The sequence below is a fragment of the Bos taurus genome, chromosome 17 (assembly GCF_002263795.3).
Source record: "Bos taurus isolate L1 Dominette 01449 registration number 42190680 breed Hereford chromosome 17, ARS-UCD2.0, whole genome shotgun sequence".
NCBI lineage: Eukaryota > Metazoa > Chordata > Mammalia > Artiodactyla > Bovidae > Bos > Bos taurus.
In genome coordinates, this window is record NC_037344.1 from 72231809 (window position 1) to 72251626 (window position 19818).

At 62.7% G+C, this 19818-nt stretch overlaps 2 protein-coding genes across 3 annotated transcripts in view; one reads left to right on the plus strand and one right to left on the minus strand.

Annotated features, from left to right (window-relative positions):
- The window catches only part of PI4KA (phosphatidylinositol 4-kinase alpha), a 59721-nt gene that overhangs the window by 22954 nt on the left and 16949 nt on the right, over positions 1–19818 (minus strand). For both annotated transcript variants that reach the window (NM_174577.2, XM_059875885.1), the window contains 13 exon segments: positions 9209–9259; positions 9671–9839; positions 10546–10649; positions 11024–11207; positions 11538–11633; positions 12422–12554; positions 13311–13440; positions 13973–14073; positions 14408–14599; positions 16446–16542; positions 16989–17054; positions 17514–17662; positions 19428–19494. In NM_174577.2, coding sequence (NP_777002.1) covers positions 9209–9259; positions 9671–9839; positions 10546–10649; positions 11024–11207; positions 11538–11633; positions 12422–12554; positions 13311–13440; positions 13973–14073; positions 14408–14599; positions 16446–16542; positions 16989–17054; positions 17514–17662; positions 19428–19494 — 1539 coding nt within the window.
- SERPIND1 (serpin family D member 1) lies at positions 477–6942 on the plus strand. Its single transcript, NM_001105046.2, has 5 exons — positions 477–554; positions 2802–3691; positions 4507–4780; positions 5929–6073; positions 6393–6942. The coding sequence occupies exons 2-5, from the start codon at positions 2812–2814 to the stop codon at positions 6582–6584; spliced, it is 1491 nt and encodes a 496-aa protein (NP_001098516.1). The 5' UTR covers positions 477–554; positions 2802–2811; the 3' UTR covers positions 6585–6942.

Below are 19818 nucleotides of genomic sequence, written 5' to 3' on the forward strand. Positions count from 1 at the left end.
CCCTGTTCGGGGACAGAGATCCTGCATGCTGTGCAGCACAGCCCAAACAAACGGAACCCCACAAACTAGACACAGAGGCGACCAGGCCCCGGAGCCTCGGCGTGGCCCTGCTTCCCCGTGACACAGGAGTGGGGCTGGGTGTCCTGCAGGGACCAGGCACGGCACGCAGGCCTGGGCCAGGGTCTCCTCGTGGCGCCCCCGGCCGAGAACTGAGGTCGGCATGCATGGAGAGAGGTGGAGGGCTACCCACGGCTGTCATGTCCAGGGTAGCATCCGAGCCACCCCCATGACACAACTCAGCCCTGGCCGCAGAGTCCTGACGGCTCGTCCACATGGAGATAGACGGGCCTCCAAATGTGGAGTCGCAGCTGCTGGGCGGTGACCAGGCACACAGCGGGGCTTTGTGCTGACGAGGCTGGGGGGCGGTGTTCCATCTGCGACCTGTGTACTTTGGAAGACCTCGACTGCAGCCCAGCACCAAAGGTCACAGAAGAGCGCGGCCGACCTTGGCCGATTCCACCCCTGCAGAGCCACTTCGCACCAGCGGCACAGAGGTGAGTAGGTCTCCAACCCTTCTGCGGGGTGAGAGGGGGGTGACAGGCTTCTTTCTCTTTCTGGCGACACCTTCCAACAGTCCCTACCACTCTTTTCAGAAGGGGAAGGCCTTCTGTCCATTTTACCCGCCCGTTAGGAGGGTCTGAGCGAGCTCAAGGACCTGAACTGGGCACGGGGCTGGGGGTGGGCATCCTGGTTCCGGGGCGTCGCAACTGCTTCAGAAAAACGTGTCTGTGTGTGTGTCACATGTGTGCACACATGTGCAGACAGACCTGGTGAGCCTGGGGACAGGGGCCCTGGGGTGGCGAACCTGGGGACAGGGACCAGGGAGTGGCGAGCCTGGGGACAGGGCCTGGGGGTGTTCTGTGCTGAGTGAAGTCCCGTCCACTTTAAGAGCGTCCTCGGCTCCGTCAGCCGCGCTCGTCCTGGGCTGGGAGACAGCAGCCAGGAGGGGCAAGGATCACCAAGTCTGGGCGCTGCTCCGTGTAACCAGCTGAGGCGGTGCCACAGAACATGCCCAGAAAAGCAGGCTTTTGCGTGATTTACCTTGAGAAAGCACTGCTTCTCTTCAAACATAGTACCCTGGATTTAAATACAACCGAGCGATAATTCTGAGGCATCTTAACTCCTGCAATGCTGAATGCCAAGACTACAGGGAAATGTACCTTCCAGGTCCCTAGCTTTAATCCACAGAAAGTGAGGTCTCAGAAGATACACCCTGCTCCCTCTGACGAGAGCGTAATGAACGTGACAGGCTTGTCAGCGTGGAACACACAACAGGACACGAGACGCTCCCACGTGTGCTGCCTGAACACGGGCAGACACGGACGTCTTTGCCTCTGCCTCCCTGTCGGCTCTCACTTCCTCCTCCTGAACCCTTGATTACTCAAGCTGGGGCTGTCTAAGCCTTTTTTTTTTTAACTTGAGAAGAATACTTTCAAGCACAGCCTCAACAGGAGACCTTCGGCAAACAGCTTCCTTTCTCCCCCCCTCCCTTTTTAAGTGTCCTGCCATCAGTATCCACATTCAGTTCTGCCCAGAACCCTGGCCCGATCCTGCTGGCACCGCGCACCTTAGACCTGTGTCCTGAGCGCAGGCGATGTAGGGGCAGCGTCTGCGACAGGCTGGCGGGAGGGGAGGGGCCGGGAAAGACAACAGAGGGGTCAAAGTCAGGAGCCATGCGCCTGTCCCTCTCCAAACCGTGGTGCTCCAGGCGTGCGGCTGACCGCACTCAAGGGGCTGAGGGCTGAGCCCTAGACACTGCGGAGGCGCCATGACCCTGGGTCCGGTAGAGCCTCCAGGGCAGGCGGGACCCGCATGCTGACACCCAGGGCAAAGCTCCTGGCCTGGCCCCACGCACGGGCAGAGGCTCGGGCAGGACTCACTGAGCTCCAGGGGGCATCGTGCACTGAGCCCATCCTGAGGCCCAATCAGCCCAGCTTCACCTCACGGGAGCCCGCAGCGCTCTCCCTGCCTGGGTGGGAAACAGGTCCTGGTCCCCAGAGGCCCAGCAGGAGACGGCCGCACACACGCACACTGAACAAGACGCGGCCCCTGGGGAACTGAAGGGACGCTGGGTACAAGAAGGCAGATGTGCAGGGGAGGGGCGGCAGGCAGACGCCCCCTGGGGCGCCCCGCTCACGAGGAGGAAGCCCCTCAGGCCTCTGGCGGTAGCTTCTAACAGCACTCCCCGACACCCTAACCCAGAGCGCTAACCCAAGAGTGCTCTTGGTGGAGATGGGGTTCTCCCTCCCACAGCAGTGGGCAGTGACTGGCAGATGGGAGAACGCGCACACCTCACCCCCCGTGCTGTGAGCAGCCCGGGTGACCCCTACACTGCAGACACGGCTCAGGTCATGCAGATTAGACCCCCACGGACTCCCAGGACAGGAGGTGGCCCCCCAGGCCCCTGCCAGCAGCGTCCTCGCGAGCCCTCCTCACTGCACGTGGGCCCCTGACCGACTGGGGGACACTGCTGTGCCTCCAGGGCCCTGGGTGTCACTCGGAAAACTGACCCAAAATTCAGTACCCGAGTGAAAAGGAAACTCCCTGGGTCTCCAGGCCCCACGGTTTTGCCCACTTTCCACCAGGGGTTCTGAGTGGCGCTCACAAGACCCCACAGGACGTCAGGCGTGTCTGTCTGTCACCAGATCCTAAAGCATCTGGGGACGGGCGCCCGGGGCCCCACTGGTGTGTGTGGGGGGTCCCCAGGCCGTCCTCACATGTCTGCTTTCCTCCCGCTCCAGCTCCTCCGGGATGTGGTGCCCGCTGCGCCCGCTCCTGCTGGCCCTCCTTCTGGCATCTGCGTGCAGGACCCTCGGCCCGTGGGGGCAGCGTGATGATGGCGGGGGCGAGCCTGAGTCCATGGAGCCCCGGTGGGGGCGGCTGAAGGGCAGCAACGCGAGTGGGCCCCTGCCACCCGCCGCCTTCCACGAGGAGAACACCGTCACCGGCGAGTGGGCCGCAGACGGGGAGGAGGAGGAGGACTACCTGGACCTGGAGAAGATCTTCGGGGAGGACGACAACTACAGCGACGTCGTGGACGCGGCCCCCCCCACGCGCCCTGGGGCGGGCGCCGGCAGCGTGCTCCCGCTCTTTCCCGGCAAGAGCCGCGTGCAGCGGCTCAACCTCCTCAACGCGCAGTTCGCCTTCGACCTGTACCGGGCGCTAGCGGCGCGGGTCGGCGCGGCCGACAACGTCTTCCTGGCACCCGTGGGCGTGTCGGCGGCCATGGCCATGCTCTCCCTGGGCCTGGCGGGTGACACCCACCAGGAGGTGCACACGGCCCTGCGCTTTGCCGAGTTCGTCAACGCCAGCGCCGCCTACGAGCTGGGCACCGTCCACAACCTGTTCCGGAAGCTGATCCACCGCCTCTTCCGCAGGAACTTCGGGTACACGCTGCGCTCCGTCAGCGACCTCTATGTGCAGAAGCAGCTCCCGGTCCTGGACGACTTCAAGACCCAGGTCCGGGAGTACTACTTCGCCGAGGTCCGGGCGGCCGACTTCTCCGATCCCGCCTTCCTCGCCCACACGAACCGGCACGTGGCCCGGCTCACCAAGGGCCTCATACGAGACGCACTGCAGGACGTGGACCCCGCGACGCAGATGCTGCTCCTCAACTGCCTCTACTTCAAAGGTAGGAGGCGGCACGGCCCCGGGGCAGACACGCGGGCAGGGCGGCGGGGCCTGCAGCCTCCACCCTCACTCCCCCTGCAGAGCCAGGCTTAGAGTGGCTCGCAGGGCCGGGGAAGGTCCCAGCGAGGAAGCCTATGCTTTACGCCTCGCTGCAGCCGTGACGGGCCACTGCTGTCAGCGTCTCCATCTCATGGATGCGGAACTGCACTGCTGCTCTAAGGAGCAGCGTTGCTCAGCGTCCCCTCCAGCCCATGTTACACCTGAGTTCGCGCCTTTCTCTGCAGCAGGCCCACCTGGACCTCAGCTTTTTTATTCTCTTTCGGGATGGACCAAAGGCTGGAGACAGGCTGGGCTTAAGGAGCTCACGTTCATACCCCCCTCCTTCCCAGACAGGTGGGGCGGGGAAATCAAGCCTATATCTAGAGCTACTGCTCTGGGCCAGCAGCGATTTACCCCCAAACCCCACACCCGTGCACACAGGCTCCTGGGACCCCAGAGATAAGGCCGCGCGGGTCTGTAAAGCCTAGGCCCTGCTTGCAATGCCCTGTGGGCACCCCAGCCAGGAGACCTCAGCGCCCCCCACCACCCAGGGAGCCGGCAGGCAGCCAGGAGCAGCAGGGTTGCGGTGCAGCCGTGCGCGCCTGCGGCCAGGTCAGCCTCTGAGCAGCGGTTCTCAGGTGTGGTCCCCGCACCAGCAGCGTCGGTGCCACCCGGGTCCAGCCCAAACCAGACGTGCGGGTCAGACCACGGGGTGGGCCTCGCAGCCTGTCTGAGCGATGACGCTGTCACAGAGGCCCTGCTCCGCTGACCTCACAGGGTCCTGGGTGAACAAATTCCCGGTGGAAATGACGCACAACCACAACTTCCGGCTGAACGAGCGGGAGGTGGTCAAGGTCCCCATGATGCAGACCAAGGGCGCGTTCCTGGCGGCCAGCGACCAGGAGCTGGACTGCGACGTGCTGCGGCTGGAGTACGTGGGGGGCATCAGCATGCTGGTGGTGGTCCCACACAAGCTGTCCGGGATGAAGACCCTGGAGAGCCAGCTGACACCCCAGGCGGTGGAGCGGTGGCAGAGGAGCATGACAAACAGGTGCCACGGGGGCAGGGGCGCCGGGCCACGGGCGCCTTAGGGGAAGGGGTGCGGTCCCCCAGGCTGCTGTGAACTCAGCCCAGAGCTCTTGCTCGGCCAGAGGCGATCAGAGCGCAGCGGCGAGAAAAGGCGCGGGACAGGAGCGGCGCGGCTCTGCCACACGCCCGCCCCACCCCCAGGGTCCCTGTCAGGACAGGCTCTGTGGCTGGTCAGGGCGGGAGGGACGCATCCGTCACCTCTCCGTCTTCCTGGGCCCGTGTGAAGACGTGACCCTGGTCCGGGCCTCCCTGCAGGACCAGAGCACACAGACGGAACCGGAACTGGGGGAAAGGCAGGCCTGCCCAGGAGCCAGGCCGCGTCATGCCCCTTATGTTTGCTTTAAGGACCGTCCCTACTGGGCTTCGTTCCTAGTCTGACTGCCCGCCATCTCTGCCCTGAGCTGGTGATTGGGCCGGACCACTCTGCTGTCCCCTGCTCGGTCCATCTGGCACCAACCGCCAGTCAGCATCCCCGTAGCCCCTCAAACCTTCTGTGGGCCCCACCTGCACGACGCAGGCCGGCCGCCTGGCCCGCCCACGGCCCTGCTCCTGCCCCAGCCAGAGGAGCCTGTCGCTGCCTCCAGCAGGCCCCGTTCAGGCCCCAGGTCTTGTCCCCACTCCTCCGGGATGGCCCGGCAGAGGACACGGTCTTGTCCCTCGGACGCTAACAGACTGCTGTGCGCTGTGGCGTCGCACGCGGGGTCCCAGCCCCAAGGGGGCAGCGGGTGCATGCCGCGCGCGTGCCGTGGAGCACGGAGGGCGGCAGGCCAGGTGGAAAGGCAGGTGCTGTCCCTCGAGCGCGCTGAGCTGCACCTCAGCCCCTTACACGTTGAAGTGACAGGCGCCCACTGGCACACGTCGTCAGGTGCCTCTGGGCCCCGAGCCAGGAAGAGCTCTGCCATCAGGACAGGGATTCACAGGGCCGAGGGCTCCGGCGCACGGCAGCAAGCGCTTCTGAGGAATGGGGTTAGAGGGGTGGTCTCCCCATCCTCGCCGGGCAGGGCTGGACGTGCAGCGCACAGGCCGCAGGCTTGCCTGGCTGTGATGTCTCAGGGAATGGGGCTCCTCTGAGACGCGCTGTGGGTAAAAACGCACTCTCTTCCCGACCAGGACGCGGGAAGTGCTCCTGCCCAAGTTCAAGCTGGAAAAGGACTACGACCTGGTGGGCGCCCTGCGGGCCCTGGGGGTCACGGCGCTCTTCGACAAGCACAGCAACACCACGGGGATCACGGGCCAGAGGATCGTCATTGACCTGGTAACACCTGCCCTCGCCCGTCCCGTCTGGGGAGGGCCCCCTGAGCCCCTGCCCTGCCTGTGGACCCTGGGCCTGCCCCGCAGGCGCCCCGGGGACTCCCACGTGGCCGCGGTGCGCACCACAGAGGTGACGCCGTTCACCCCCTTACACAACACGACCCCAGCTTAGCGGACGGGTGGGCACTGAGTCCCGAGAGCTGTCCCGACCCACTGAGCCTGGGCCTCCGTCACCACCCCGCCCCCTCCTGGGAGGACACACAGCTCTGCGCCCCGCCCCGAGTGTGACCGCTGCCCCTGATGCGCCCTTGTGCCCGACGCAGTTCAAACACCAGGGCACCATCACGGTGAACGAGGAGGGCACACAGGCCGCAGCCGTGACCGCCGTGGGGTTCATGCCGCTGTCCACCCAGGTCCGCTTCAGCGTCGACCGGCCCTTCCTGTTCCTCATCTACGAGCACCGCACCAGCTGCCTGCTCTTCCTGGGCCGGGTCGCCAACCCCACCAGGCCTTAGTGGCGGGGCTGGGCGTCTCGAGTGCTTCGGGGCATCCGCAATTCCGTTTCCCTTCTGACAACCACCAAGAGCTGCTGGCGCCGGGACCACGTGGCCCGGCCCCCTTTCAGGAGACGTGGGCGAGGAGGCAACGCGTGCGCCACCAGACCGGCAGGACGGCTGTCGCTGAAGGCGCTGGCGCAGACACCCGGCCCCTCCTCACAGTCACCCCAGGCCAGCAGCGCCCCTCTGCCACCCAAAGCTGCCCCCACTGTGGAGCACGAGGGAGCCCAAGGTGCCGACAGCCAGCCCCTCCTTGAGCAAGGCACGGCCGCTCAGAGCACAGCGTGGGGTTAATAAACGTGCCGCTTTTACCGGGCGTAGTCTCCTTTCATAAGACGAGTAACTGAGAGAAGCCGAGCTCACACTGCCCGATGCCCCAGAGCGCTGGAGGCTGAGAGCGACCTGAGGGCCCCGCAGGGACCCAGGGCAGGGCACGCCCTTGGGGCGGAAACGGCAGTGCAGATAGGACCGGGGGCCGCATGCCCAGCGTGGCCTTAGACCCACTCCCACACCGGCGCTCTGAGGTGAGCTCTGTGCTTCAGGCTCCCCGTCTGTGAAATGGGGGTGGCAGCCCCGCCTCGCAGGACTGCGGTGAGAATAAAGTGGGTCACGGCTTGAAGGCGTTCAGGTCAGTCCTGGGCCAACCACCCAGCCTGGGGGTCCTAACGGGGGCCTCGCTGGGCCCCCGCCCCCCTCTGAGGTGAAGTACAGACTCTCCTGTGGACAGATGCCACTCCCACGAGAACAGGCACAGTTTTCAAAGGCGCCCACGAGCTGAGGGTGTTAGTCCACAACCTCGTGTTACGACACCGGGAGAGTAAGTAACCTGCCCAAGGCCCCGGAGCTGCAAGGGGCCACCAGCCGAGCAGCCTGGGAGCACGTTTTCCACGGCCTGTCACGTGGCTGCGCTCCAGCTGCAGGTTCCAGCTATGGAACCTGGGACATTCTGAGGAGCGTTCACAGAGTCGCAGGACACAGCCCACGACCCTCAGGCAGGAAGGAGCCTCGGAGGCCGGGGAACCGGGTCCCTGACCCCAGGCTCCAAGGTCACCCAGGAGGGAACGGCTGCCTTAGGGAAGGAACCCCCGCTTCCCGCACAGACCCACTGGCTCGTGCCCTCGACAGAGTAACTCAGGACAGTGTGCCACAGAAAGAGTATAGAATGTCAGAGCAAACAAACATCGAAGGAAGTCAGTGTCTCCCTGCACGTCCGGGTTGACCCGGGAGCAGAGGCCGGAACCACGCTCTCCAGGCTCTGTGTTAAGCAACAGAACCAATATTTGTCCCCCCACCCCCAGCATAACCATTAACTTGCTGACTCCACAGAGCCCAGTCCGTTCATGTGACGGTCACAGCAGCGACCAGATGGCTTCAGGTGAGCGAGCACTGGCCTGTCACTGCTAACAAGTCTGCCCGCCCTGACCACCAGCCCCCGGACGGTCACCCCGCCTTTTGGAGCAGCTCTGCTGACAGAGTGTGCATTAGGGGGCTGGGACAACCACTAGGACCCCACATGTGGGGCCAGGACTCCAACCCCTGCCCCGGTGACCCTAAAACCTGTGTACTAAATCACAGCTGCACACGTGTGCTGAGTCACTTCAGTCCTGTCCAACTCTCTGCGACCCCATGGACTGCAGCCCGCCAGGCTCCTCTGTCCATGGGATTCTCCAGGCAAGAAGACCGGAGTGGGTTGCCATGCCCTCCTCCAGGGGATTCTCCTGACCTGGGGATCGAACCTGGGCCAGAGGCAGCATGCTCCCTCTACACAGCCCGTGACGCCTCACCAACAGAGCTGAGAACTACATATACGCTAGTTGGCTGTGGGCTCCTGTCCACCTCAGCCAGCAAACACCGCAGCCCCAGCAGCCCCCAGACTCAGATGACGAATGCCCCCAGAGCAGGCCCCGAGACCCCTTTCCTGAGACACGGATGGACTCTCCACCTGCCCACCTGGCCTCCACTTCCAGGGTTGCCCTGCAGCTGGGGGTCAGCCCCTGCGGAGCCCCCGATGTGGGGACACATGCGTTCATGCTCGAGATTCGAGCGACGAGGGAGCTGGAGGCGGAAGCAGGGGCTCCACCCCAGGGCGTGCTGAGGGGGCGCTCGGGAATCACCTGTGTAAACAGAGCCGGACGTGGGCCTGGCTCAGGACTGGCAGCTGTAATGCTGGCTGGGAACTGCCTGGCATAAAGGCCACTTGGGAAGAAGTAGCGCAACCCAAGACAGGACAAGCAGACATGAGCCCTCGGCACAGCAGCACACAGCAGGGACAGGCTCGCACTCCCGGGCAGGGCCCCGAGGGCTGCACCCCTGGCCCAGGGACCCTGAGGGCCCAGGCCCACCAGAGGGGAGCAGGCGGGCGGGGCATGGGGGCGGCGCGGGCCTGGCCGTGGCGGGGCACCAGGGAGGGCAGGACACAGGGAGGGCCCGGTCAGAACCCACACCCGGGGACACGCCGTCCGGTCTGCTCAGCTGGTCAGGGGGCACGGAGGAAGCGAGCCTGGCCACATGGCCACACACCCGAGGCAGCCCCTGCGGAAGCACCGCAGCCAAGCTGGAGACACGGACGGGCAGGTACTCACCACTGCGATCACAGGGATGAGCACGCCCAGGTTCCCCGCACTGCTGGAGGCCTGTGGGGGGACAGAGCCAGGTCACTGACCAGCACCACTTGTTTCATTAAACAGAAAGATAGAAGGGCCCCACACGCATCGTGAGAAATGAAACTCCTTCAAAACGAAATGATGAAAGACGTACAGGGAGACAGGTGAAGACGCTTAACCCGACAATCAAGAGGACACACTCAAAGCCACACGGGGCGGGACGTGTCCACCGTGGCGGCTCCGCACAAAGACCTCATACCGTCACAGGCGCGACGCCTGGAGAGCGCCTGGTCCCCCTGCAAGGTGCCCGCCTCAGACGCCGCCCCCCAGAGGGCGTGCGGCCACCTGCCACCCGCTTTGTTCCCACCACCTCTCCGTCCCACTCAGCCCAGAGGGTGGCCCCCACCAGCCCCCACTCCCACAGGGCCTGGCGGTGCCAACCTTGAGGGCGGGCCCCTTCTCGCTGGCCCGCTCACTGGCCCGCTTGCCCTCCAGCCCCAGCTGCACAAACAGCTCCAGCAGGTTCATGAGCAGCTCGTCCACGAGGTGCTCATCCTGGATGTTGGCCGCGATGTTGGCCAGGGCGTTGATCACCGCCAGCGAGCAGTGCCTGTGGGAGCCAAGGGACAGACGGATGGCAGGAGGTGAGCGAGCGCAGCCAGGCCAGCCCTGGGGTCCAGGGACCAGGCTCCCGAGGAGGCGGCAGCGAGCCCGCGGACGAGCAGCCCCAGAGCCAAGGGCTGTCGTAAGGACACACGCGGCGCCACGCACACACACGGCTGGTGAGCGAGCTGAGGTCACGGCCACCCAGCTACCCGCTCCCCCGGGGGGCAGGAGGAGCAAGGAGGACCTCCGCCCCTCCCTGTGCCCTGCCTGGGCCTGGCCAAGCCGAAGGAGGTCCTGTAAACAGAGCAGGAGTGTCTGTCCTCGGGCGTCGCATCCGAGGCTGCAGTGCCCGCACTCAGGACCCCAAGGACGGCATGGGAGCCCTCGCCGGTGCGCCGCCCTGACCACAGAGGGGCGTGAGAGCTCCCTGACGTGCAGGCTCGGGCTGGCCAGACTGCGGCGCCGCTGCCCAATGGGCAGGCTGACCACGGGCAGGCCAGGCAGGGTGCCATGCCTACCGGGCATCGGGCAGGCTGGGTGTGAGCAAGGAGGTGCTTGCTGACGGCAGCGAGGGGCAGGCCATCCCCCCCGGGACGCATGGATCTCTAGCACACGGTGCTTTTGTGAGGAGCAGCATTAATTTACGGGACAAGACCCCGAGTGGCCCACTTTCTGAGGATGGAAAGCGACCGGGAGGCAGGAAGGCTTACCTGTAGCCATGGTCCTTGTAGTCCTTGGTGGCCGAGTACACGACCGAGCTGGCCTTCACGCTGATCTGCTGAAAGAGGTTCCACACCTCCTGGTAAATATATTGCTGGAAAAGAAGGAGGGACCTGTGACCACATCTTGCCAGGAGCGCCCTCCACGGACACCCAGAGGGAACACACCATGGGCCAGGGCCGTGGGGCCTGCAACTTCGCCAGGCCGCCCCCTGCAGCTTTACGCAAACCTCCACGCACACAGCTTCCACTTCCACTCCAGTCTAGTCACGTCAGCAAGAACTCAGTTCAAGCCGCTTTACCTGGCCATCTAGGAACCACTACTCTGAGCTCCCTTACTTGGGAAAAGCCTTGGCACCCGGTGTTCAGGAAGTTGGGAGCACGTGACCCTGGGAGAGCGAGTCTAGTCTGCACTCTCATGCTCCTGCGAGTCAGCGGAGCTTCCCGCGTGGGCCTGTGGCTCCCTTACGTTTCCGGTGATGACCAGGCAGCCCAGCTGGTCGATGATGAGCACGTCAAGCGGGGAGGGGGGCTGGCAGAATTTCTGCTGCAGGATCTGCAGAATGGGCTCCATGACCTTTGGGGTGTCCCTCAGGGCCACCGCGATGTGTCCCAAGGCTCGGATGGTGTGGTCAGGAATCAGGTGTGCATCCCTACAGAAGGAAGGACACGGGACCTGGGAACGGAGCTCCAACACAGGGTGGGAGATGGAGCTGGGGGCCTGGAGCCCAGGGTCGTCAGCCTCTCAGAGGAAGCGCACATCTGACAGTGACTGCCTGGGCCCTGCCAACGCCAGCACCAGGCAGGAAGACAGGGCTGTCTAGCCCAAACAGCGTCTGGGGGGACACTCCAAGGTGGGCCTCAGCGGACACGGTGGGACAGACCCAGCACCCGACTCCGTGCTGGACTAGAAAGAAGCAGAGGCGCATGAGCAGCAGCCAGCCCGGGCCTCGGGGTCCGCGTGCTCCAGGGACGGGGCGTACTTATCGCTCTCCTGGGAGATGTACAGCCGGTTGGAGAGGCTGGCCAGGAAGGCCTCCACGATCACTGGGTCCACGGTCAGGCCCGCCTTCAGGCACCTGAGCAGGGTGAGGCAGCACAAGAATCAGGTGAGTGCTTGCGTCTGGTTTGGGTTTAGATTTTCTGTCTCGGGTTTGTAGGGTTTAAAGAACAGCCCTGGATGCACTTCCCCCAGAAATCTGAATGAACACCGAGACACAATGAATTCAAACAACAGCTTAATGTCACACCACTGATAAACGTCTCAGTCGGAGATAATAACTTCACTGTTTTGCCCCAAACTGCTTCCTTCAGAATGCCATACTCATCCCAACTCCAATCAAACTCCCTGAGGACTTCCTGGGTCCACTGGCCTGCCAGCCAATGCAGGGGCTGCAGGTTCGATCCCTGGTCCGGGAAGATCCCACAGGCCGTGGGGCAAGTAAGCCCATGAACCCCAGCTACTGAAGCCGTGTTCCGCAGGAAGAGAAGCCACCGCAGTGAGGAGCCCGTGCACCCCAAAGACAGAGCAGCCTGCTTGCTGCCACCAGAGAGAGTGCAGCAACAAAGAACCAGCACAGCCAAAAACAAATAATAAATAAATAAAGGTGAAAAAACAAACCTCCCTGCTTCTTTTTTTTTTTTTACCTCCCTGCTTCTTAACAAAAGTCACAGTAAGCAGGTGGTTGAGAGAATGTTACAGCTACATGTCGGGCTTTGAACTGCATGGAGAAATGCTGTTCTAGAAGGAACTCTCGCAGCCCCAGGAGCGTGGAGCCTTCAGGCATCTCTTGCTCCCCACGTCTGGGTCCCGGGCCATGGGGTGTGAGGTGAGTCTGACAGAGTGGCCAGGCTCTCCGCCGCCCACCTGCAGACATTGTCGATGGCAATGTCCCGAAGCTGCTCATACATGGACGGCTGGCTCTTCTTCCCCGATGCCACATTTAGGGTCGACTCGGCATGCTCATTGGTTACGCTGATTTTTATGTCATTGCCGGCAACTGAAATGGAAAATTCAAATGTGTGTCTGGTTGAGCCCGTCACGTTTCATGCTTTTGTCTGAAACTCAAAGCTGAAACTATATGTGGATTGCTTTTAATCATAAAAGTAGTCACTCTAAAAGATTTCTCCTAGCATTTCAGAACCCAGTGTCAGACAACAGAAGGGATGATGGGAATGTTTACAACGATGGACACTTAAAGTTACAAGGTGATGAATATGTACAACAGTCACATCTTAAGTAAGGAATGAGGCAGGGCCATGTGCCCTCTCGCGGCCAGGGATCACAGGCAAGAAGCCGGGAAGGTGGTGAGGGTGAGAGCAAGGCCCTCAGTCTCTGACTGAAGGGAGAGGACACGCCCACCGAGCGGCACTTAATTAACCTCACTCACTGCAGGTCAGATGCGGTCTGGGCCCACATTCTCAGGGCACTCACTCTGCAGGTTGCCTGGAGAGCAGGTGCCAGAGAGAGATGGTCTGAAGGGAGGGGCCTTGGAGGGCGGGGCCTGGAGGGACATGCATAGGAGGGCGGGGCCTGGGGGTGGGCAGGGCCTGAAGGGGGATGTCTGGGAGGGCGGGGCCTTGGGGGAGATGTCTGGGAGGGAGGGGCCTGGAGGGAGATGCCTGGGGGGGAGGAGCCCTGGAGGGCGGGGCCTGGAGGGAGATGCCTGGGAGGGCGGGGCCTGGAGGGAGATTTCTGGTAGGGAGGAGCCTGCAGAGAAGCTGGGCACCTCCCCCCACCCAGGTGGGGCCCTTACCTGTGTGGTACTGGCTGTGGCACTTGTACAGCTTCACCAGCACGGGGGATGGGACCACCAGGAAGTCCCGCAGGGAGGGTGTCACCGAGTGCACCACCACCGGGAACCGCTCGCACAGGCGGCCCAGGCCCTGCAACGCACAGGGACTGTCAGGGGCCACAGGGGAGGCGCTCACCACCTCAGACACCACATGACCGGAGTCGTCCCACGTCCACGTGCCACCAGGCATAATGACAGGACAGGGTGGTGGGGACTCCACCCAAAGGTGAGATTCACTGGTAACCTGTCCTTCACCTCCAAAAGCTACTTAGAGGAGATGGGGCTCACTGGGAACGTTACTTCTACACAGGCAGATGGGAATCATGGGGACTGGGATGGGTCAGAGCCTCGACAGGGCAGGTTCACGTCTGCCGCCTTGGAAATGCCCAGCACAAGCTGGGAAGCCTCTGCAACGTGGGACCTGGCTGCGCCTGGACCCTGCTCACACAAAGCCTGCTAGCCGTTAGCAGCGGCCTTCCAGCAGTGACCCTGTCCGTGGCAGGCTCGAGCTCAAGTTCCCAGACACAGAAGCTCAGACCCGGCTGCTGTGCTGGCCTCGGTCTGCACACTGTGAGAAGGTCTTGCAGACGGGAGTCCACCCCTCCCCGGGGCCAGCGACGGACCTGCAGACAGCAGATGAGCAGTGGCAGGTGCGCGATGATGACCTTGCTGGACGTCTTGGACTGCAGCTTCTCAGATAGCTTGACGCACAGATTCTCTGCACCTGAGTTTATGACACAGGCGAGTGTGGACCCTCAGCAGATGCCACCGGCCACAGGAGCCTTCACCAAGGGCCGCACCCAGGCCGTGACAGAACCCGAACCCAGGACTCTGGGCGGCTCCACCTCAGGGTCTGGGCGGCTCCCTGCTCCTGTCCTGCCTCCGGGACCACTTCATCCCACGTGCCCACTCTGCCCCCTGACTCAGGCCCGGCCACACCTCCTGGGCCAGGCCCCGCCCAACTCAGGCCCCACCCTCCTGGGGTTAGACCCCACCCCCTGATTCAGGCCACGCCCCCTCCATCCTCACGGAAGGGAGGCAGCGGTGGGGGAACCCACCCTGCTCGTCCTTCACTGCCCAGACCATGAGGTCCACGCAGGCGGCACTGGCCTGGCAGCGCAGCTTGAGGGGGCTCAGCTCGCTGTGGGCCCGGTCGGCATCGTGCAGGATCTTCTGGAGCTCCCCCTGGCTGCTGTTGAACTGCTCCAGCACGAAGTCGTGCACCTCCTTCACAAAGGAGGTGGGCAGGTCTGCGGGCGGAGGGTGCACACAGTCAGGCCCGCCCCTCAGACAGACACCTGGTTAAGAGCGCTGCTGCGGGCCCCGTGCTTCTAGGGAGGCCCAACGAGCGAACCTGAACAGGCACGCGCGCCCGCCTTGCTCGCGGGCCACCCGACACTCAGGAAACAGTCACTCCCAGAGGAGAGCGCCATGCTGGGTCCCAAGCAGTCAACATAGGCGATGCTGAACACGCGGGACACAAACGGGCCCGCCATCTCCAGAACCGGCTCATTAACAGGAAGTACTCCAGTGATACAAGTTAGCTTATATGCAGAGTACATCATGAGAAACGCTGGGCTGGAGGAAGCACAAGCTGGAATCAAGATTGCCAGAAGAAATATCAATAACCTGAAATATGCAGATGACACCACCTTTATGGCAGAAAGAAAGTGAGAAAGAATTAAAGAGCCTCCTGATGAAAGTGAAAGAGGAGAGTGAAAAAGTTCGCCGAAAGCGCAACATTCAAAAGACTAAGATCACAGCATCCAGTCCCATCACTTCATGGCAAATAGACTGGGAAACAGTGGAAACAGTGGCTGACTTTATTTTGGGGGGCTCGAAAATCACTGCAGATGGTGACTGCAGCCATGAAATTCAAAGACGCTTACTCCTTGGAAGGAAAGTTATGACCAACCTAGACAGCACACTGAAAACCAGAGACATTACTTTGCCAAAAAAATCCATCTAGTCAAGGCTATGGTTTTTCCCGTGGTCATGTATGGATGTGAGAGTCAGACTATAAAGAAAGCTGAGCACCAAAGAATTGATGCTTTCGAACTGTGGTGCTAGAGAAGACTCTTGAGAGTCCCTCGGACTGCAAGGAGATCCAACCAGTCCATCCTAAAAGAGATAAGTCCTGGGTGTTCATTGGAAGGACTGATGTTGAAGCCGAAACTCCAATACTTTGGCCACCTGATGCTGGGAAAGATTGAGGGTGGGAGAAGGGGACGACAGAGGATGAAACGGTCGGATAGCATCAGTGACTCAATGGACATGGGTTTAGGTGAACTCTGGGAGCTGGTGATGGACAAGGAGGCCTGGAGTGCTGTGGTTCACGGGGTCACAAAGAGTTGGACACGACTGAGCAACTGAACTGAACTGAACTCCAGTGATACTTCCTGAAAAGGAGTCCTTTATCATATGTAGGAACGTCCCTGGTGGCTCAGACAATAAAATGTCTGTCTACAATGCGGGAGACCCAGGTTTGAGCCCTGGGTTTGGAAGATCCCCTGGAGAAGGAAATGGCAATCCACTCCAGTACTATTGCCTGGAAAATCCCATGGACAGAGGAGCCTGGTAGGCTACGGTCTATGGGGTCGCAAAGAGTCGGACACGACTGAGCGACTTCACTTCCTTTTATCATATGTGGGAACCTGGACGCGGCTGAGGAAGGACCCTTGCACAGCAGGCACCTGGAGCCCGCGGCCTGACCCAGCGCACGTCCTCGGGGCCTGGACGGCAAGGAGGCCCCAGAGGCAGCACAGACACGAGCAGACCGGCCATGGCGGTCGGCAGCAGCCTGGCTGGGGAGGCCGCGGGCTCTGGGTCAGCCCAGCTGCCAGTGCCCGTTGCCCTCCACAGCCTAAGCCTTGCTGTGGCCCCGACGAGGCTCGGCTCCCAGGAGCGCTGGGGGTCAGATGGGGAAATGGCTAAGGAGAGCAGAGACGCCCGCTGGACACCACGCGGTCGTCAAGACTGTTGTCACGGAGCGCATTCAGCACTGAGAAGACCCGAGGAGGCCGTGTTTGAAGCAAGGCCGGCGAGGCCGTGCTCCCAGCGGCCGCCCCGGGGCGGGGCGCGCGACACGGCCCTCACCTCTCATGTAGTACAGGGTGTCCCGCAGCATCCTGAGCACAGCCACGTACAGGGGGTCGCTGAAGGCGCCGTAGCAGAGGTCGGCACTGGGGCTGGCCTGCAGGCAGGGGCACGGGTGTGACCCACACAGCCTGTCGCTGGGGTCACCTTCTGCTCCCTCCTTCCCTGACGCCGCCCAGAGATGCAAGAGCGGACTGGCCCAGCGCTGCCAGAGCTCTTGGCAGTGGCACTTCCTGACTGTGCAAGCTCGCCGTGGTCCCGCCCAGGCTAAGATGGAGGGGACCGGGCACACCACACGCTCACAAGCGAGGCCTGCAGTGCCTGCACCCGTGAGGGGTGTGCCCCAGTGTGGGCGGCGGCCCAGCAAGCACCTGGGCCAAGGACCACACGAGCAGTCGAGCCCAGGCCGGAACTCAGCTCCCACCCGACCGTCAGTCCCCCCGAGCCTGTCCCGCACCCGCGCGGCAGGCACACTGACCACCGCTCAGCAGTCAGGACAGGCACTGCCAGGGGACCTGGGCAGGAGGCCCTCAGAACACGCACCTCGATCACACCCGTGACCACTGCGTCCAGAGACTTGAGAACAGGCTCCTCCACGATCTTCTTCACCTGCAAGGGAAATGAGGCCTGGTGAGCCCCGGCAGACACAGTGGGAGATGGAGGGGCAGAGCCTGCCAACGACGAAACCATGTCACCACCTCCCGCTGAAAAACGGGGCAGAAACGTGAGGCCAGCAGCGCCCCCTCCCCCAACAAACGCCCTGAGCCCTGCCAGCACCGGGGCCTCTCCTGCCCTGAACGGGGCAGAGAGCAGACAGAGAAGGAGCCGGCTCCCTCAGAACCAGGGACGCGAGGCTTCCATGCCCAGAGGTGAAAGCGCCCAGGCTCCAGCCCAGACTGACCTTCGCCTAAAGCCCCCTCTCGTGTGGGGGCTCGTGGCCGTCTCCCCACATGGCTGCTGCAGGGGTGAGACGGGAACGTGGCACACGGACCCTGAGGACATGCGCCTGTGGCCCCTACAGCCTCCCTGGTGTCTGCCCGCAGGCTGCCCGCCCCTCGCTCCGCTCACCAGGTTTAAGAGTTCCCGGAGCATCTCGAGGGGAATGCTGAACTCTTTGTAGGTGACGCCGTTGAAGAGAGGAGAGACGGAGAAGCTGGAGCTGACGGCAGAGAAGTAGTAGTCGGATTCCGAGGTGCTCCCATTGGGTGAGTAAGAGGCTGACGGGGCAGAAGCAACAGTGGGTCTCGGAGCACGCGACCCGGACACGCTCGCAACACGCACCAAAGGCATCGGCTGTGCTTACGCTGACACTCCAATTCCACCCTTCCCTTAAGAAACACAGGCTGACACGATCCAGCGATCTCACTCCTGGGCGTATATCTGAATTATGAACTGAAATGATGCACGCGCCCCTGGGTCCACAGGAGCACTGTTCGCAACAGCTAGGACACAGAGCAACCTAAGTGTGCGACGGCACACAGAGAAGGATGTGCCGCAAGCGCTCAGGGGAGCGCTGCTCAGCCGCCCAAAGCACGGAATAGCGCCCCTCGCAGCGACGGGCGTGGGCCCAGGGATTCTCAGATGAAGTGAACTCACTCAAAGACGCTGCAGGACAGCACTCATACGCGGAAGTTTACAAAGGTGAAGATGCGGGAGCAGAGGGTGGCAGCTCCACGGGCCGCGTGCGGGGGCCCCGCGGCGCTGCGTGCTGCAGAGGCACTGAGGGGGCTCCGTGCTCCCGCATGCAGAGACCCTCAGCTCACAGCTCGACCAGGGCCGTGGCCTCAGCACGCTCACAGGTGGCAGACACCAGGTCCTCCCTTGAAGGACACCAGCTCACTGTGAAAACTAGTGCCAGCAACCTGTGACCAGAGGGCGCCCCCCAGACACGCGGCACAACGCGAGGGTGAAGCCCCGCGCGGCGGAGGCAGCGAGCGGGCAGACACGGAAACAGGAGGCGGGAGCTCCAGGCACCAAGGGGCTAGGATGCGACATGCATGCGGTGAGGTCACTGAACGCTCTTTAGCAGTAAGAGAAATGATCAGACGTGTGCTTTTAAGAAATACTCCTTAAAGATAACTTCTTGTGGTGCCTGGACTGTCAGTGAGCGGGGAGCGTGTGAGCAAGGGTGGGAGTGGCGGTCTCGCTCGGGCCTGGCGCCAGCCGCGATGCGGATGGCCCTGCACTCAGGCTCCCAGGCCGAGGGCCTCAGGGGTGTGTGACGTCGGGGGCGGGGGCGGGTAGGCTGTGGACGGGGCTCCCTCCAGCGGGATTACGCGCAGTGAGCCTGGCCTTCAGGTGTGCACACGCGTCCACACAGCGCAGAGGCAGTGCGCCCGCACTGTCCACACTTCTCTGCGTTCAGTCACGCCTCTGCCTTTCTAAAGACGTTCCCCAGGCGTCTCAGATGCCCTTGAGAAAGGCTCTCGGGCGAGTGCCACCTGGCAGAGGAGCGCGGGGCTCCAGGGCGTGCGCCCCCGCGGCCCACCCGACCCTGTCTCAGGCCCCGGAGGCGACGCCGCAGGCTGCCTAACACAGGTCTGACGGTGCAGGTTGGCAGACGACCACATTCGGTAAATGCCCCGAGGGTCCTCTGTGGACAGCAAGCTCCACAGAAATCGTCACTAGAGGTAAGCTTCCACTCAGTCTCCTTACTACGTGCCTTAATGTCACCCTGGTCCTTAACGCCGTTAAATGAAAAGAAACGAGAAGGACCAGCCGCTATCACCGCCACCTGAAAACCGGCACTTCCACAGGCTAACACACTGAACTCAGACGGCCGGCACCCGGGGTCCTGCGTGTCCCTTCCGACACCTGGCTCCAAGTCTGAAATACTTTCAGATTCAAGTGTAGGAAGTTTAATCGGGAACAGAAAACAGGTGCCCTGTCAGCCTGGCACTGAGCTGCATGCCACCCACACACCGCGGGGGGCCTGGACCCTGCCCTGGCTTGGCCAGTGCTCTGAACAAGGGCGAAGCCCACCTTCGAGGCAGTGAAAGGCAGATCCTCCAGGGGGGCTGGGAGGGGGTGCCCCACGCTCAGGGCTGACCTGAAACACAGACCAGAAAGGCAGTCAGACCTCGGGCAGACGAGCTTCCGACTGCTGCCTCGCTCATCCCCCTCCTCCCTGAAGGCCCCGCGGCTACGGCTCTCGGCTGCGATTCTGCGAGCGCTGGGTCTTGCCACATACTCTGTGCCAGCTGACTGAGCCAGGTTCCTGTTATTCCCTGGCTTTCTCCACGCGCCAGTCACACGTTTCCTAGGGGCGCCATCTCCTGCTCAGAACAGAGCTGTATACCCAACGGCTAGGAAACAAGAGCTTTGCGCCCGGAGATGACTCACATGTAGATCTCAGAAAGGATGTGGCAGCCTC

Bases quoted from the DNA above. Each gene is read 5' to 3' on its own strand.
- SERPIND1 (NM_001105046.2), top strand. From the start codon at position 2,812: ATGTGGTGCCCGCTGCGCCCGCTCCTGCTGGCCCTCCTTCTGGCATCT. The intron at 3,692-4,506 runs GTAGGAGGCGGC...CTGACCTCACAG, and splicing joins CAACTGCCTCTACTTCAAAG to GGTCCTGGGTGAACAAATTC. The intron at 4,781-5,928 runs GTGCCACGGGGG...CTTCCCGACCAG, and splicing joins CAGAGGAGCATGACAAACAG to GACGCGGGAAGTGCTCCTGC.